At 40.0% G+C, this 20328-nt stretch overlaps 1 protein-coding gene across 1 annotated transcript in view; it reads right to left on the reverse strand.

The window, feature by feature from the left end:
- Positions 1-20328, reverse strand: part of FBLN1 (fibulin 1) — a 90319-nt gene that overhangs the window by 55724 nt on the left and 14267 nt on the right. Inside the window, exons 2-4 of the mRNA XM_089527216.1 lie at positions 12521-12620; positions 8527-8659; positions 684-852 (exon numbers count right to left, since the gene is read on the reverse strand). Of these exons, the coding sequence (XP_089383342.1) occupies positions 684-852; positions 8527-8659; positions 12521-12620 (402 nt within the window). The remainder of the gene's footprint in view (positions 1-683; positions 853-8526; positions 8660-12520; positions 12621-20328) is intronic.

Here is a 20328-nt window from a genome sequence, read left to right on the forward strand (position 1 = left end):
GTGATATCATATGAACATGGGAACAATCACACACCACAAAGATGATTTATAGCAGTACACGTGGTCCTACATTCACTCACGACACACAGATTGACAAGAGTGACTTCAACAAAGAGTTTTGAGCAATTCATTGTCAATGATGAAAAACAAGTTTCATTGAAAGATAAACGGCTCATCAGAGAATTGCATGGATTTCCGCAGCACCAAGGAATGTGAGGAACAGTGAGGGCACAATCAACTTGGCCATCAACTGTTCACCTTAAGATACCCTTGAAATGTGGATGACATACTGGATAGATGCTCTGAGGATTCCTCAGATTACCAAACTATGGAAAGTTTCCCGAAGGTGGCAAATGAGGGAGGGGCATCTGTAAGGAAACTGAATCTTGGGATAATATGTGTGAGCATTCTAAGAAGCCTAAGTACCTTGAAAATTCTTGGTGATATCCTAAAAGAGTCTTCCCCACTGCTACTGTTGAAGGAGCAGGGCAATTAACACATGGCCATCAAGATGATAGCCTTCTTGGCTTAGATAACGGAGAAATCTAAAGCCAGTCCTCAGTTACCTCAAACTCTCCAGAACCTTGTAAACCACCTCACTGACAATCTGCAACTATTCTCCCTTTACTCATTTCAAAAATATAAGGTTTTGCCTCAGAAAGTTGTTTCTCGTTTATACTTACCCAATTCTTTGTTAGGACCATCAACAATTAAAGTATCAGCACTTTCTTGTCCCTCAACACAACAAGCCCTGAAGACCAATCCACACTGGTATCCCATCAACAGACTCTGTTCACAGCTGTTCCCTTGCTTCTGAGCAACCTTCCCCATAAAGCAGCAGTAACAGCATTTCTGCCAAAACACAATTGACACATTACCAATGAGCTTTATATCATACAGTAAAGGTGACACTCTAGTTCCATCTTTTAAGACAGCGGTACTCTGTAGTCATGGAAGTTTTCTATTCATTTAAGATCCATATGAACATTTATGTACTGCCTTTCAAAGCTCCCAATGCAATTCACACCTAGAACATACTGAAAACAGAAAATTCATTCTAACATAATTGCAATCTATAAAACTGCAGTCTAAAAATAGTACAGCAGCAGTTTAGGCAATAAACATGTTGTGACCAGACAAAGGGGAAAATAAAAATAGGTGGTTAACTACAGAGCATTAAAATGCTAATTAAAAGCAATTTAGGACAGAAAAGTCTTCAAGGCCCATTGGCAGCTTAGGTACCACTGACAGTGGTGAGAGCTTGATAGTGTTGCTTTTTGGACTGTAACCTCCACAGAATCGCCAGCTGCAGAGGAAATGTGGCAACTGCAGCATCAAAGAAATTAACTTTTTCAAGCTCCCAACATGGTCTCCAAATGAGGAATAAGTCTTAACAATGTGTATTCCCTTCTATCCCTCTTCTCTGGATTCACTTCATTCCTTTCTCCTCCTTTTGAATGTAACCTGAAGCTCTTTGGAAAGATTAAAGAGTTTTATGATAAGTGTCACTCAGCCATAAACTTTCATGGACTGCAATGTCCACTAAAGTAGGTCCCATTGAACTAATGGCTTTTACATACAGGTTCACTAACCAGTCAGCCATTGTTTCAATTTGTTTTAGTTGGACTTACAATTGGGTTTATGAATTAGGCTTAAAGATGCCAAAGGACTTTGCTGAAGAAAGAGTCTGATCCTTTAGAAATTTCACTGATAGAATTAATATAGTTTTTTGTGAGGGTTTTAGACTATGTGCCCATGTTCTAGAAGAGTTTACTCCTGATGTTTCGCCTGCATCTGTGGCTGGCATTTTCAGGTATGTGTGTGTCCGAAAAGGATCTGCCGCGAAAACGGAGGGCTGACTATATAATACAGTAGTTCCTAATTTCTGAAGATTGGCTTTACTCAAACCAACCCGTCTCATTTTCTTAAACTACAGTCTGTCCCCTTTATCGGCAGACTTGCCATCCGTGGCTTTAACCATCTGCGGACGACAAGCCCGAGTTTTAGTTAATGGTTGCACATATATATGACTGTGCTAAAGGGTGCACACGTGCCACAATGACATTACTTTTAACGGGGCATGAGCATTCACGGATTTTCATATCCGGGGGGAGGGGAGCAGAACAGATCCGCCATGAATACGAAGGTCTGACTGTATTTACTTATGGTCCCCTGCTTGGGCGGAAAGCTTCTGCCTTCTTCAGTATTCCTATCCATATTGTCTAAAAGCATTTTGAGTCTATTTCCTATACATATACATACGGTATATATGTTAATATACTACATATCATTCAATATCACAATCAATATCATGGTGTTATATAGTCTAATCAATTCACCTTTGTACTTTAATCTTCAAAGCCTTTTCTATATATATTCCCTTAACTTCAATTCAAATAATGTGTTAGAGGATTCCAGTCTTCCATAAAATTTGCTGTAAATCCTCCTCTTATCAATCTTATTTCTAATCAGTCTACAGGGTTTTTAAAGCAATACAAATGTTTACAGAAGATTATTTTCCCTCCTTTCATTCCCTATTTTTAATACTAAAAATAAAAAAGCTAACATGGGTTGTTGTGTGTTGCTCCCTTTTTAAATTGTTTCTGACTTCTGGTGACCATAAGGTGAACCTATCACAGGATTTTCTTGGAAAGTTTCTTCAAAGGGAGTTTGCCATGACCATCCTCTGAGGCTGTGAGAATGTGACTTGCCCAAGGTCACCCAATGGGTTTTCATGGCTGAGTAGAGATTTGAATCCTATTCTCCAGAGTTATACTTCAACACGTAAACCATTACATCATGCTGGCAAGATGGGTACCTCTCTATAAATTTCTAGTTTTCCATTGGGTTGATGACTGTTTTGAGGTCCATTAATGGGTGGATCATGTATTTCATTTCAAAATATTTCAATTATTTTCTATTAACTGCTTTCTAAGCAAACATTAATATTTTATTAGAACTATTACTCAGCCACTTCTTTTTCTCATTTTATTTTTTCTCGCTTTTATTGGTTTAATATTTTCTCATTATGATCAAACATGTTGTTCTGAAATTCATCCTGACACATTGAGAATGTGTTATGGAGAATATTGGGCATGAGAATCCAGGAGGAGGCCAAGACAAATTAATGTTCAAGCTATTACCTTTTCTTAATATCTCATTCTAGTTGCTTTGTTAATCTCATTATATTCAACAAAACATGTTAACAAGTTAGAAAGTACATTTCTATACCGCTTATCAGCGCACTTAAGCACTCCCTAAGTGGTTTACAATGTGTAAGCTAATTGCCCCCAACAAGGTGGGTACTTATTTTAGTGACCGTGGAAGGATGCCAGGCTGAGTTGACCCCGAGACCCTGGCTGGTATTGAACTCACAATAGCACTACAATCCAGTGGAGCAACCAGGATCAAGAATTGATTGCCTAATTTACTTCCTACTTACACTGGATGGCTCCATGTTAATAACAAAGCATTGTGCTGCTACAACAGCTTATTTTTTTCCCCTGAGTAAGACGTGAGTCGAAACGCATTTGGTTTTATTTGGTTTTTTACTTATTTACTTTTACCTCTATTATATATCCTTTGAAAGTGCATACATTTATACTATTATATGCAGTTTGATTGTTGGACATTTCTTACTTGTATGTCATTTGCGATTTATAGTTTCCAGTCTTTTATGTTTATCGACAAAACTTGTACTTTATATTCTGTATGCAAATGGACATTGTATACTGTCTGTTGCTTTCATCTTCAGGCAGAACACACAGCCTTGAATACATACGGTTTGCCTGAATGACAGAGAATTATAGCTAATATATGGTCCTATTTAAACGGGTGCTATGAGGCGCCCCCGTTACATGTGAGGGGCAGCGCTTTCAAATGCCCCTCGCACGTGATAGGAGCATAAAAATGGCGGCACCCTATACACATGGGCGCCGCCATTTTGACGTGACGGAACCTAGCATCCGCACGTTGCGGCACCTTCATGACACTACAAGTGCGCCATTGGCACCTTGCGGTGTCATAATGGTGCCGCAGAAAGAAGCCGCTTTTTGCGGCTTCTTTTTGTTGCGCAAGGGAGCTGTGTGGTTTGTCCGCTGCAGCTCCCTTGCGCAACAAATGAGGGCGACGGGAGACCACCCTTTTGGGCAGTCTGTATCCCACCATTTCATTACTTTTTCAATACTTTGGATAATAAAACTTTTTAATGCATTTTTCTGTTGACACTTTCCCCTAGACTTTTTTTGTTTTGCTAGTCTGTTCTTTTGGTTTAGGGCAACACCTTTGTGCTTTTACCTGGTATTGAACTCACAACCTTGTAGTTTATGAGTGAGTGGCTGCAGTACAGGAATTTAACCACTGCACCACCAGGGCTGTGCTATTAACAATAAAGGGGTGATATGGATTCCCATTATGTAGATGCTGACTTTAAAAAGAGTTCTGCATTGCCCACCACGACCAAACTATTTATCTATCTGACTTACTTTTTCACATCTTTTAAGTCAAATGTTGCAGGGCATCTTTACAAAGTTTAATATATATATATATATATAAGCACATGTGTATGCACACTGGAGTACCCAATATTCCATTCAGTACAGAACAGAAACAAAGTGCTTTATTAAATACTCTAACTGCTTCACACAGATCATCTCAGTAGTCCTTATTAGAGATCAGTGTTGTTAACCTGCACTGCAGAGGAGAGAATTGAGGCTATCATGATGACAAAAGACTCCCTGGGTAAGAACAAACGGAACAACCTTTGTAGCTATAGTACCAACTATGCAGGGAAATCTGATCTAGACCTCGTTTCAGTGCCAATGTCAATGAGCTACTGAGAATCTTTCCTTTTCTTCTCTCAGGAAAAATATCATATTCACAAGCCCTCAAAACCAATTTACTTTAATTCTGTTAATGTCAGTTGTCCTGTATTTCTGTAGCACACGGAAGGATGATTTGACCCCTGCTAAGGGACTTCAGCAAGAATTACCAATGGGTAACTAGATGAGTGCAACAACAAAAAGAAATACACATTCAAAGTATGTTAAGATTCTTAAATAAATATAGAATGGTACTTCTTTATCAACCCAGTATCTCATTATCATGAGAAAGGGAACACATACATCCCAGCCTTCCCATCTGCTTCTCTCTGTAGGTTCACATCAACCACATGAGAGCCAAATGACTAAATATTGTCTCCATGTGCAATTTCTCTCTCCCCCTCCCACCTTTATTCTCTGTCTACTTCAATTGTTGCAAACTGAGTAAAAACTGCTAATGCGGTTTGAACTCAATTAACTGAGCAGGGAGATAGGAGAGGAAAAAAATCTTCCCTTTCCCAGGGGGCACCCCATTAACAACTTTTGCCATCTTGACCACATTCTACTGTTGCACGGCCATACATGTCCTGGTTTTCAAATTTTGGAGGATTTGCTAATGTGTGTAGGCCAAAACAGGACAATCACTTCTTTAGGAAGACTGCAAACAATTTTAGCCTAGGTATTGATACTTTAATCAGACATACCATCTCTGTGGCGCCTCCTGAGGCTGGTAGAGGAAGGGCCAAGCACATGAGATGGATGGGGCCAGTTCTTATGAGCTACTCCTCTTTACGTGACAGGCTGTGCAGCAGGATAAGCATTATTCTGTCTGGCCCATGAATTTGTTTCATTTAAGATTATTTAGGGGTGAAGCAGATGGGCAGAAAGGAGCGACTAGAAGCCGCTCTGAGCCCAATAGCCTAGGGGCTGCAGCAAGCACATGCTGCAGCCCTGAGGGTGCCTCCTCCTGTGGCTTCAAATAGGAGCAGATCTTTTCTGCTCCTAGGGCTGGTTTTGGGCTGCCTTTGGTAGCCTTAGTGTGGCTTCAGGGCACTCTGGGAGCATGCACTGTGTAAACACCACACCCCCAGATCAGCCAAAAGCCGCTCGTCTGCCCATCTGTTTCAGACCTTAGTCTGAGCTAGAGAATGATGCTTTACTCCTGCATTTGGTCAACCTGGCCCCAACACAATGTCTGTTATGAACTTATATTTTTGTTCTTGGTTTGTCAGAACAATATCTGATCTCTTTCTTTTCCCTCTACTCAGTCATTCATTCAATTGTAAGTAGACAGCACATGCTGTGACCTTTTTGCCAACAAACCCTGTGTACTCCAGCAAAGTTTAAGCAGGTATTTGTTACTATGATATGTTGCTGTGCTGGATCTGTACACATTTAGATGTCAATATTACCCTGCACATTTTTCCCCATGGGGGGTGGGTTTGGGGTCAGGAGTGTATAGCCATTTTTCAAAAGATAACTAGAGTGTTGTTCCTGAAAGCCTCACCATTTCAGGAACTTGGACATTTCAGTGACATTGCAATAGCAGCCCCATGTCTCCTTCTCCTTTCTTTTCTATAATATCTAGGATGAATATCATTTCTGAATTATTCCACTGCCAATTCATGGAAGTGACAAAGTATTATCCTCCTTTTTTCCTATGCTAGAAATCATACGTTTCTAAGACAGTTGCCTAGCAAGGTACCAAGCAGAAGGCATGCTTAGTTTCAGCAAAACTGGTGCCTTATATATTGTTAACAGTTTTTGTAGCAGCCTGACATCTAGCTCCTTCATTTGGGGAAAAAAAGAGCTGGCAAAACTGAATTCCCAAGCATCATTGGCCTCAGAGCATATACTGCACTAATAATATATTAGCAACTGCCACTAGAGGTCTCTTGTTGTCTGAAAACAATTCAGATAGAAATACAAAGAAGACTTGTAAAATCTACAAAGTGTTTCTGTATGTATACAATGGTTTCATAGTTTGCACTAGCCAGGCTGGTGACAAGTGCTGCCAGACTGAAAACTAGAGGGATTTTGTATTTTTAATGATTGTGTAGAAGAGGGAATTTCAGCAGTTGTTACTTTATTTCCTTGAGGGAGAAGCAATACCTGCTGAAATTCTTCTACACAGCCTTTAAAGGCCTGCAGCCTTTAAAGGCCTGCAGTTTTCAGTCTAGTATAATGGTGCAAACCTATGGCACACGTGCCCTCTTTGGCACACAAAGCCATTTATGAGAGTACACAGAGAGACAGGAGGGCAGGGGAAAGGAGGAACAGGCATGCATCTGTTTCTCCTCTTCCCCTGTCCTCCTGGGCCTTCAGCTGCCTCCCCTCCCTGTGTGCCTGTTCCTCCTCTTCCCCCCCCCTCCTGGGCTTTCAGCTGTCTCCAGGGAAGTCCCATCTCTGGAAGTCCCTGCCCCTGGAAGTTCTGTTCCCCCCAGAAGTCCCATCCTCCAGCACCGCGTAATTACGCTTTGGGTTATGTTTTGGGTTACCAAATCTCTCAGAGGCATTAACCCTGTTGCTATTCACACATGCCATCGTTGTTATTTAAAATAGTTAAATGATCTGCATCATCCCTCTCCCCCCATTTTGATGAGTGTGTGCACGTGTGTGGGGGGGGGGGGAACAAAAGTACCTTGCAGAGACATGAGAGTCAGGCAAACTGGCTGGAGGAGGAGGAGGCGGGAGAAAAAGCATTCTGAGATAAAGTTGAACTTACCGCTTAGTGGTTTGGGTGTTGGACTACGATTCTCCACTCAGCCATGGAAGCCCACTGGGTGACCCATTGGACAAGTCACATTCTCTCAGCCTCAGAGGATGCCCATGACAACCCCCTTCTGAAGAAATGTTGCCAAGAAAACTGGCTGTAGGTTTGCCATACATTGGAAACAAAGGCAAACCCCATCCACACACACAGAGCAGTGGTAACCGCCCCCAACATAAACTGGAGGACATTTTGGAATTCCTCCTGGCTGAAATGGAGGACATGTCCTGGAAAAGGTGTACATCTGTTCACCCTATTTCTGATTTATGGCGATCCTACCAATCCCATGCCTGGTCACCCTGGGCTGAGGGGAGCAGCGAAAGAAGTTGCCCCAAGTAGAAGGGCAATTGTCAGGTAGGATGTGTATGTTCCGCCTTTCCATATGAAACCCCTTCCCTTCCTTTCAATTCAAAGCACTCCAAATCGATTCAATAGCACATTCACATGGGCGGCAATGCATCAAAAAGATGAGGACAAAAACCCTGTATCAAATATCCTGGGTTAAGTGGGTTTTGGGGTAGCCCTCCCACAAAATGCACCAAGTGCATTTGGAACAAGAGTGAATGCCAAGGAAATAATCTAGTTTCACGCTGGGTTATTTTCATAGTGTGAATGCTCCCTTAAATGCCCTGGGCCTAGGGTGTACAGAATACCATAGACTGAAGAAAAATATAGTTTTGGGATTACAGCTCCCACAATGGCTCAGTCAATATGACCAACGAGGAGGCTCTGTCCAGTACTAGTCCATGAACTCCAGTAGAACATGAGTAATGATAGGCAGGTCTTCTCCATTACCCACTTTCCTGTTGAGGAACCCCAATCAGTTTCCTCAGGAACCCTTCAGTTCTAGGAATACAGTCTGAAAACCACTAAACCAAAGTGAGGAAGACTAAGAGGTAAAATTCAGAGGGAAAAAATTAAGACAACCAGTCTTACTTTAGTTATTTTGTCTTCACAGGTAGCATTGCTCTTATCTGAGTCACAGTCTTCTTGCTTACTGGCAATATCTATTCCAGCTGTACAGTGTAACTCTTCCAGTTGATTGAGACAGCACTGCTGCTGGGCTATGCTACAAGTAAGTAAATAGAACAGAGAGAAAAGAATCACACAAAGGCAGCATTCCTAGGTTCATTCAGCAATATTGCCCCCTCTCTCAGTCTTAATATATTGTTAACTATATGGCCTAATGGATCTTTATACCTTTATTAGATGGCAGTTTAACATGGCCCTGCTGTCACATAGTCCAGCCTGCTCAGTTTCTTATTTTATATTCTATATAAACAATTGTAAAGTGCTAGATCTTGTGTCATCTTGGAAGCTAAGCAGGGTCAGGTCTGGTTAGTACCAGAATGTGAAACCATTAAACAATATAGGGTGCTGTAGGCTACAATTCATAGGAAGGCAATGGCAAACAACCTCTGAATTTTCCTTCCCTATGAAATTCATTGAGTCACCATTGGGTCAACAGGGAGCCAAGCTACATAAATAGCAACGAAATGTACCAGATATTACTGTGATGTATGACTTTAGCATTCAAGCATGTGCTTATATTTTTGAATGCTCTCATATATAATGGGCCCTTGTTATCCACTGGGGTTGGGTTCCAAGACCCCCATAGATAACAAAATCCATGGATGCTCAACTCCCATTAAATATAATGGCACATTAAAATGGTGTCCTTTACATAAAGTGGGAAATCAAGGTTTGCTATTTGGAATTTATACTTTTTTGGAATATTTTCAATCCATGGATAAGGAGGTCTGACTGTATTAAAAATGAATAAAAGTACTCTCCCTACAAAAAGGAAACTACCATGTCAGAAACAGACAAAAAAGCCAAAAGTCAACACATGCCTGGGTACCTGGGCTGCTGCCTCTTTGCAGCAAAGACAGAAGGGGAACCATTTGCAAGGAAACAGTAACCAGGCAAGGTGTCCAACTGTTTTTACCCTGCCATTCCATCCCTTCTTTTCCTCCCACTATTATTTCTCTTTTCCAAACTGTCTACACTGTGGCAGAGAAGTGACAGCCCTAGAAACAAGACCCAATTTTACACTCTGCTTTAAACTTGATCTTGGTTCACACCCAGAAAGCCTGGGTTAATCTCCTTCCTTGAAGAGCTAGTTGAGATTTTTATTTTATTACTATTTTTATATTGTTGTTGTTGTTTACTGCGGTCCCCCCCCCCCCAGCTTTGGGGTGTAAATTTTAATTCTGGAGAACTCCTGTGGCCATTCTGATTCAAAGAGAAGGTCAGCATGATAGTATTTCTTCTAAGTAACTATAATCAGTAGTACAACAAAAAGGGCCAATTCCAACAAGTAAGCCTCTCTTCCATCCATATAGATATAGAACAGTCCAGCAAGAGAGAATTCATGTTCCTTGTAAGTAAGTAAGCTATTTCAGGAATGCGGTGATATGCTAATTTCTTGCTCAACTCCTTGGAACTGAGCACTCAAGACAAAATATACAACATTTCTCTTGCTTGGTTGGTACAAACATAAATGGCTTGATTAATCTCACATGTGAATTTAAAATATGGTTTACAGTTGCTTCCAGTGACAGAAAACTGCGATCCATAAGGATGTCATTCCTAGCTATTGTTAATGCAAACCATAACTGGCCAACTACTGCTCATCATACCATGACACAGTGATATAGAATATGTAGTATCTCCCAGTCTTTTAATCATAGTTAAATGTATCAGCTTTTCAGTTTTCCAAATCAGAAATACCTTTGGGATCTTCACTCTCCTGTACCAGACCTTGGAATTAAAGCATTCAAACAACAACAACAACAACAAATTATACTAGTAGTAACAGTAATAGTAATAGATTGTGTGTTTTACATTTTGTATGTTTTAATCTTAATTTTATACTGTTTTAACCAGATTATTTTAATAGTTTTTTAAACAATTGTGTGTGTTTTTTAACCTCTTTGGGTCCCTTTTTGGGAGAAAGATGGCATAAAAATGAAATAAATAAATATTATTACTATTACTACTACTATTTTTGATGAATTTGATTTTGAATTGTGTTTATTTAATGCAAATTAAAAATATGGTTAGACGGTTGGATTAAAGTGTCCAGATTTGACGTGCCACACAACCCTGAAACTCACTATCTCTCAGTTTAATCTTACTTCACAGTCTACTGGGGATACAATAGGGAGGAAGGCAGCCATGCATGCCAAGAAAAGGCGCAAGAAAAGTGGAGTATAAATGTCAACAACGGACAATAAATATTTTTCTTTCATAAAAGAACTTTAGGAACATTTAAGTGCAGATATCATTATAAATACAGCTCACTCCATCTAATTGGAGATGAGAACACTATAGATCCTTTGCCCTGTGATAAATGAATCAGAGGACCCAAGAAAATACATCCTCTGAGCCTTCAATGCAGTAAGCGATTTGAAATGGGAGCTGACAACAATGCTCTGTACAACAATTTTACTCTGTACAATAATGAGACACCCTTCCGTCTACCAGAATATTGGTTCAAACACTATTATGCTTCAGGGTCACAGATATGATGGAGAGACCTAGAACTGCAACAGATCAGTCCAACCAGGACTATGGGATCTGAGGGACCAAAAGGAGTTTAGCTGGCCATTAAGTAACATAAACAACAGGACATTAAGTGGCGTGAAGCTGAATTCTACTTTCTTTTTCACTTGTAAGTGTACTCCTGCTGGAGTGGAGCCCAATCCAGAGAGGGGCTGGCTCATGTAAATTAGAAGATTAAACCTTCTCCCAGGTGTTTTGGTTAAACTGAATCCTGCACAGACTAAAAAGAAAGAAGTCCTCCAGTGGAACCAACAGAAATTGTGGTTTTTTTTATTCCTTCACAGAGGATTTTGAGAAAATGGAATAGGGGATATATACTCAAATACAGTGGTCCCAATAAGGGAGACATTAATGCTTTCTTAGAAGTTTTAAAAAAACACAGCTTGAAGCTACTTGTTTAATTTATTATGTGGTCTGGACTATTTGTCTGACCATGTAACAGCAAATTACATTGCTTTGCACCTTGGAACATGACCGTGGCTCATCCTTGACCATCTTTCTACCACTAGCTCTTAGTCTTAGTTCACCTGATCCAGTTCCTGATCTCCAACAATCCCCATGAACACATAATCTGCCTGTGGGCCGTGATCTGATCCCCACTTATCTAGCTGGAGCACTGGTCCTCAAAAGTCAATATTTTCACCCACCATGCATTTTTTTGTTTATATATATATTATTTAACCGTATGTAATAAATGTGTCACATGTACAAGTGGCAGCACTTGTGCACCCCTGGTGTACAGAACTGCAATTTATTTTCTCTTACCAAATCATTTCTGATAAAGAGTTATGCTACAGTATCACATTATCAGATGTATCCTTTCATAATACTTACAAACGGATGAAGAAATGTGATTTCTGTTTCCCTGCCCTCAGTTTCATCATTTTTATTATTCTTCCAGCAACTTCTAAAGCAAGTACATTTTATCTGCCAACTACTTTGTGTAGGAGACAGATTTTAATGCCAATATAAACGCAAAAATTCAGAAAGTAGTGACAGACATGATTGCAAAACACATTCTTTCCATACTTAAAAAAAAAAATGAAGCCAGGACATCAACAATTAAACATTCAAAAACAGAAAGAGGAAAGCAAGATAACATATTTTCCCCCAAAAAACGGTTCTTTTGAGAGTCCTGTTCTTGGATAGGTTTAGAGGACACCGTTTTTCAATTTAAGAGTATTAATATGTCACCAAATCCCAAATCTGTGTTTGAAATTAGATTTTCAATAAAATAAAGGAAACCTGTAGCAGGAAAAAAACACAGAATACAGTTCATTCAGCTTCAAGACCAGTACCATCACCACAGGGACATTTTAAATGTTACTAAGACAACTGGTAAGCACATTATACTAAGGAATACCTGCATTCTTTGGAATCAGGATTTAATGGCAGAGAACTACAGTCTCTTTTTTGACTTGCCCACTCATACCCACGTGTGCAGCAGCTCTCTACTGACGTTTCTGCAACAAGGAAAGGGAGATATATTTTATAAGCACTTAGCAAATGGCATTGTGAGAATTAAATTTCAGCTAGTCACTATCCTCTTCTCTCATCCCATCTCATCATAATCTCCCAAAAAGATAACAGAGCAAAGCATAAATTAAACAAGCATTAAAAGCAGAGTATTTCTGACCTTAATAGAAAGAGATACTAAAATGAGGAATATGATATGACGTTGCATGTACCTAAAGGCAACAGGTTCCCCCCCGGGTATGTTTCGATGTGTCCATGCTGCCTACTTTATGCATTTGATTGAATTTATTCTATTATGTAAAGCTTTACACCACAATAAAGTTGTAATCCTACAAATACTTACCTGAAAGTAAGCTTCTTTGAAATCTAGCATCTGTCTTCTAAGTAAGCATGTGTGCAATCACATGAAATTGTACTATTACAAAAAGAAACCTAAACGAGGCCCCCAAAGTTTGGAGACTTCATTCTAACAGGTAAAACATTTGCATGATTTATATTGGCTATCACTGATAATGCACTGAGATTAGCAGATTTTAATTTTAATCTAAAAATATTCTGAAGGGTCTCACAGCCATGCAGACCCCACCATCCAAAACTATTATTTTCTTTCATTCATACCAGACTCTAGGTGTTTGGACAGCTTCTGTAAAAGTAATCATGTCCCAGAAAGTGCTAACATTGTTTAGCTAGGCACACAAGTCATCACTCTGCTTCTGGTACAACACACACATGATCCATGAGCCTTGTTAACAATACTATAAACTAGGCCAGGAGGCTTCCCTGAGTAATACTAGCATTACAGAAAGTGTCCATATGGCTGGAGTTTAAGCTTCTTTCAAAATTAAAACAGGGAGGGAAGGGAGGTGAAGGAAGCACTGTGTTGCCTTATTAACATATTCACACTTACAGAAGACTTATTGGAGTGTTATTAGTTACCACAAAAGCTGCCCATGTGGCTATGGTTTGGTTTTAAAACAGGGGTGGGCAATGTTGATATGTCTAGGTTCCTGTGATCCCTTGGAAATCATGTGGATCGCTACAAACAGGAGTTAAGGGAGGAAACCAGATGTGTCCATAGGTGAGATGCTGCTTCACACCACACCATTATAGGACTATGGTTCCATCCTGTGAAATCCTGGGGTTTTGTCAGGCACTAGAAGAACTCTCTGGCTGAGAATTGGAAGTACCCTTTCCTGAACTGCAAATCCCAGGATTCCATAGGATGCAGCCAAGGCAGTTAAAATGGAATCATGGCACTATAACTGTGTGTTGGACTATGACTCTGGAGAATAGGATTCAAATCCCCACTTGGCCATGAAACCCACTGGGTGACCTTGGGCAAGTCACACGCTCACAGCCTCAGAGGATGGCAGTGGCAAACCCCCTCTGAAGAAACTTGCCAAGAAAACCGTGTCATAGGTTCACCTTAGTGTTGCCAGAAATCGGAAATGACTTGAAGGCACACAACAACATGAAAGGAGGTTGGATATTTTGGATGTTAACAGATGCAAAGGGGCTATTTAAAAGGTGAACTGCCATTCCTGGATGTTTACAAGAAAAGCACTTCACTTTTTCTATCTCTTGAGGTGGTGTAAGGGAGCAGAATAAAGGAATCTCAGTGGGTGAGGGCTTAAACAGTGGGAGGTGGGTACATGCAGCCCCAAGGCTACACTTTGTCCACTTCTGGTTTAAAAGAAATAAGAAAGAATAAAAAAATACTTTACAGCAGCAATAATGGGAGAATCATCATCATCAGTACAGGACTCTTTCAGAGACTAGCAAAATTTGTGTGTATACTATACAATGCTCAACATTTTAAAATATAACAACATTAAAGAGCTAAAAACTAATGACCTTAATCAACATTAACTCAAAACAGAAAATGTCACGTTTATTACTTTTAACATATCAGTTCCAAATTTGGCAAGAGCCAACAATTCTTCCTTGTATTTTAAAATCTGTGTTATAGTTGTATTTGAACTTTAAAATATTACTTCAAGTGAAAATAATAATAAACTCACTCACTCACTCATTTAACAATTAATACAACAGAGAAAAGAAAAAGAATCTCATGGAATTGGTTCCTGTTCAAACATTCTACTTTCATATAAACTTTGATATTATAATAATACAAGTTAATACTTAAAAGAAAAACATCACCAAAGAATATCCAAATAAATCCTCCAACTACACTTATTTTAACCATTTTACTCTATGTATCTTGAATGCTAATATCTGTATTTTCATGATTATTAACATGTTGTATAAAAGGATATTGACTTAAATAAAATGCATTGGATTCAGCTTCCCCTTTGCTTAATAAAATATTGTAAGGCAATTTTTCCATAATGGTTACAAACTATAACTTTTTATACTATGAAAATAAGGAGTAGCTCTGACCATTTTACTAGCTGATCTGCCACAATGCAAAAGCGCACAAAGGCCTGTTACAGACTGACAAAATAAAGCTGCTTCGGGTCTCTTTGGAGGTATGCCGTTTAAACAATGCATGGGTCCTAAGAGTCCGGAGGTCGCGCCAAAGCCACACTCCATTCCTAAGCACTGGAGTGCAGCTTTGGTGCAGCTTCCGGATTCTTATGCATCATTTAAACAGCATACCTCCAAAGAGACCCGAAGCAGCTTTATTTTGGCAGTCTGTACCAGGCCAAAGTCTTTATATAGAAGAAGGTTGTTTTCTTCTTCAAAAAGACTGAATAGGCATAACTTGGATCCTTCACAATTGGTATCTTCAGAATAAAAGAAAGTTCTTATTATTAAGTCTGAAAAGAAACTGACAATTGGGGAATCACACCACATATGGCACAAATATTGTTCCTTGTCGTCAGTCCCAAATGTAGTCATAGATATATTGCCTCTAAACAGGAAGGATCCATTTAACTATCATACACAGAACAGATGCTGAGAGAACAGGCTGCAGCAGAAGAAAAGGAGGGAAGCAGAGTAATCCCTTTAGCAAATCTGAGAAACTCTCCTCCAGCTGCCACCTATTAGCCACCCTTTCATCAATGGAAAATGGAAGCAAAGCCACATTTATGTTTAGCTGAGAAACCAGCTTTTCATTATTAAAAACATAGATGATTTTAAGTATAAATGTCCACATCTATTTTTTTCTCTCATCCATTCCCACTAGGGTTGTCATATTCCAGTCCCTCATACCTGAACATCTAATTTACATATTATACAAATTATTGAAATTATGCATGTTATTGATTTGTATTCTGATTATGCAAATTCAGCCCATTAATCACTGCATTTTTTCTACCACTATGGTTCAACCTCAGTACCAGGACCAAGCTAAGAGCTCTTTTTTGCTCCCCCCCCCCCCCAAGCTGGTGTCAAGAGAGGTTCCAAGCAGACCCAGAGAGTAACGGAACTCTCTTTACTCTCTCCAGGCTATTTGGAAGTGAAGTTCCACTGTGCTGCCTAGCCCAATCTCAAGCTGTTGACACAATAATGACACAACACAAGACCATCTCTGGTAACCTCCTTTCCTTTTTTGCCTTCTGGGGCTGTTGTTGAAAGACAAGGAAGAATGGAAGAATAAGGTGGCAATGATACGCCTGTGAAGTAGCAGCCAAAATCTGTGTGGTGGGATGAGGGTCTTGAAATCCCACAAAGCAGGTTTCTTGCTTCATCACCACTGCCACATTTTTACCTACCCATCGGCCTAAGAAATCCAGGATTTACTGCTTCAGCTGGCCAGGACATTTTTGGTCCCTTCAATCCAGGATTTTCCAGGACAAATGGCAACTCTAACTCCCTTTCCCCTTTCCTTAAGTACCTTATTTTTCAAATTCTGAGGGAAGAGACTGTATTTCTTTTTGCCCATGAGAACCTATTTAGCTGATGCCCTGCCATGTGGGCTATGGGGTAATGAGAGCCATAGAGCCAGATGAGAGCACATCTCGAGGGCAACAGATGAGAAAGCCTGCTTTAAATTATTGTTGTTGCCATTACCATCCTCTAAGACTGAGAGAGTATGACTTGCCCATGGGTTTCCACGGCCCAGCTGGGATTTGAACCCTGGTCTCCCAGTGTCCTAGTCCAACACCCAAACTACTGATCAGGGAATGTCCTCATATTAAATGCAATTTACCCAATCCAAGTGATTTGGAAGATGCAGAAATAGTGACCTTACACAATAGTAACTTTTATGACACCCCAAACTGTGAGCCATTCCAAACGATGCCCAAATATTGAGGTGAAAGAAAACATATGGAAATTAAATAACTGAAAATTACAAAGCATGGAAAAGTTAATACTGTATATGGCTGACATATCAAAAGGAAAAGTAATACCCAAAACAATTAAACTAGACTACAATCCTACACATAGTTAAACTGCTTAAAACCGTAGGATTTGAGCTGCCCAACTGTGTGTACATTGGAACTGAAGTTATCTGGACTTCATATTATTTGTGGCCAGTGGCCAGCTCTAGCAAAGTGAACACTATTAATAAGCAACAGGATTACAGACACACTTAATATTTTGCACACAAAAGTTCACCACGCAGCAGGACCATAAGAACTAATAAATGTGTCACTCTAATTGTTATTTGGATCCAGTGATTTGACACATTCCTGTTCATGCAAGCAAAAACAACACACACATGGGGAGGGAAAGAACTTTGCATGCAGGTATGCTTGCCTGAGTAAAAATAAATCACAACAACTGATATTCTTTCCATTGCTTGGTTGGTTGCCTTCATCTGTCCCTCTGGGTGTGTGATTTTTCAAAGAAGTATTTTTGGTACTGCTTCACTTTTGAGAAAATATTTCATTTTTTCCCCTTCTCAGAGCCAAATGAGAAGAAATGAAGCCACCATATCTCCTGGTCACGTGCATAACACATTAAAGTGCTGGTAGGTGCTGATAGTACAGTCACCTCTTGGAACTCGCGGAGGAACTGTTCCAGACTCCCCTGCAAGTTCCAAATCTCATACATATTCAAGCCCATAGGCTTGAATGGAATGCATGCATGTGGGGGGTGCGCCGCAGGCGTGTGCCCCATTAAGGTTAATGCCAGTCCCCCCCATGCTTTTTCAAGTCCACAGATATCAAGTCTGTGGATTTGGAGGGGCAACTGTATATCTGTTTTAACACCTAGACAGCTGAACCTACACACACACACACACACACACACACACACTCTCCTATTCATAGCAATAGCAAGTACATTTCTATACCACTTACCAATGTACTAAGCAGTCTACAAAGTGTAAGCTAATTGCCCCCAACAAACTGGGTACTCATTTTAGCATCCTACAGAAGGATGTCAGGCTGAGTCAACCCTGAACCTCTGGCTGGCATTGAACTCACAACCTTGTGGTTTGTGAATGGCTGCATTACAGGCATTTAACCCCAACACCTCCAGGGCTTTTTATACACACCTCTTGATTCTTGCACTCATTTCTTCAGGCACTTTTCCATACAACTTGGCCTCCATCGTGTGTAACTACTTTGCTCCCCACACTCAAATCCCCTGGGAAATTCCCTGCTTTCCACATATACACACAAACAAAGCAGAAACGTGAATCAGTGACACCACTAGCATTCACAACAGGGTGCAGTTCCAGATACCCATACAGCCTTGACAACCTACAGAAAGCCATGTCACGCTGTTTGTAATGGAAAGTGTTTTCATGACATCCAGCAGAGTTAAATTGTCATTACATGCCATAAGAAATTAAAATATTTCTTCAAGCTGCTACTGAAATAAGAAGTCTGCTTTCTTGCTATTTCAGTGCCAGAACTGACAGTAGCCCAAAGAGCAAGGAGAAGAGGAGGAGAGTGCCAATGTTGCCTCTACAATCAAAGTATTGTTGTTGTTTTTTAAGTGAGGGAAACAGGGTCACAGGAATCTGAGTACAAAGAAGGCCTTTCCCAAGAAAGCAGCTTGCCCATGAGCGCTTCAAATCTCCTGGTGCCCCTGAAATAAATGAAGATAACTGCCCTGACAATCTAGACTAGATACACAATTAAACATTAAAGTTAGGATTTCCATAGTAATGAATAAACATAGTAATTCCCATCACTATGTATGGGTTTGCAACAGGAAAGCTAATAGAAAGAAAATCAACACATTTGAGATGTGGTGCTGGAGAAGAGTTATAAAATAGAGTTGTAGAAACACAGAGTTGGAAAAGACCCCAAGAGCCACCCAGTACAACCCCCTCCCTTGAGGGAATCAATCAGAATTAACCAGAAATAAGTCCCAGTACTGAGGATATCGTGGACAGCTAAAACGACAAACAAATGAGTACAGTTTGCCCTTCTTATACACTGATTTTATATGTTCCAAAAAAGTATAAATTTCAAATATCAAACCTTGATTTTCCATTTTTTATAATGGACACCATTTTACTATGTCATTATATTTAATGGGACTTGAGCATACACAGATTTTGTTATACATGGGGGATCTTGGGACCAAACCCCAGCGTATAACAAGGGTTCACTGCACTGGAACAAATCAAGTCTACTCTCTCTCTAGAACACAAGTAAATTAAGGCTGTTGTACTTTGGCCATATCCCAAGGAGACATGACTCACTAAAAAGAAGATAATGCTTAGAATGGTAAAAGACAGTAGGAAAAGAAGCTGACTGTATACCAGATGGATAAACTAAATCAAGGAGGACACAGCCTTGAGTCTGACGGACCTGAGTAGAGCTGCTGGGGATAGGGTGCTTCAGAGGTATCTCATTCACAGGGGTGACTTGAAGACCATTAACAACAGCACCACTAGTACAGCTGAACAAACACCTTACAGCAAGCCAGTAAGTGAGATGGAAGATAAGGAACTCAAGTGATTTAAGGTTTTAAAAAATAGTATGGCAGTCTTACAACTGGCTAGGAACATTGCCTTTGTTGGCCAAAGCTTCAGTTGGAAGAATTTCAATTACTATTGGATAGACGTTCAAGCAGCTAGAATGTGTATCTTATGGAAGATGTTAGCAACCTTTAATGTAGCTTGCCATGTATCAGATGTCAAAATTGATTAGATGATCTGAATTTCTAATCTAGGCTGAGATAAAAATCTAGACATGGGAAATAGCAAACATTTGTATTTTGTAATGTATCCATTACAAGACAGTGATTTTACTGCCCTTAATCATGTATTGCTGAATATATCCAACAAAACTTCATAAATGAATACAAATTTATCAAGCGTAAAGCCTATGAGCCCTTGGATCTCCTTGTGCACTAAGTGTTCATACATTTTGGTCAGCCAACAGAAATGTGTGGTTGTCAATATCTTCTCCTTTCCCATGAATGGCAATATGTTATTTCACATGTCCTTGGAAGCACCCAGTTCTCCATTTCCAGAATCTTCTATTTCATGATGCACTTCCAAGGGCTCAGTGCACCCAATGAGGTGGACAGCAACAAGTCTTCTCCTGTGGATGGGAGAGAGAGGGCCATCCCTGATTCTATTACACTGTGGAGGGTCTTGGTATGTGAGAGAAGAACTGGAGATCATCATGCCTACTCTGCTCTCCAGCTGAAAAGTTGGGAGGAACTGGAGCTCATTATACTTATTTAGAGAGGAAAGAGATGTGTTGCAAGGTGAGAAAATGTGAGGACACTTGCCTACCATCTTCCCCAAAAATGACTATGCCATTTTTAGGATGAGGAAGAGATAGCCAGTTACTACTAGTTATCACTAAGCTATCC

This window comes from Sceloporus occidentalis, unplaced genomic scaffold, assembly GCF_023333645.1.
Source record: "Sceloporus occidentalis isolate IW3139 unplaced genomic scaffold, rSceOcc1.0.p SCAF_5, whole genome shotgun sequence".
Classification (NCBI taxonomy): domain Eukaryota; kingdom Metazoa; phylum Chordata; class Lepidosauria; order Squamata; family Phrynosomatidae; genus Sceloporus; species Sceloporus occidentalis.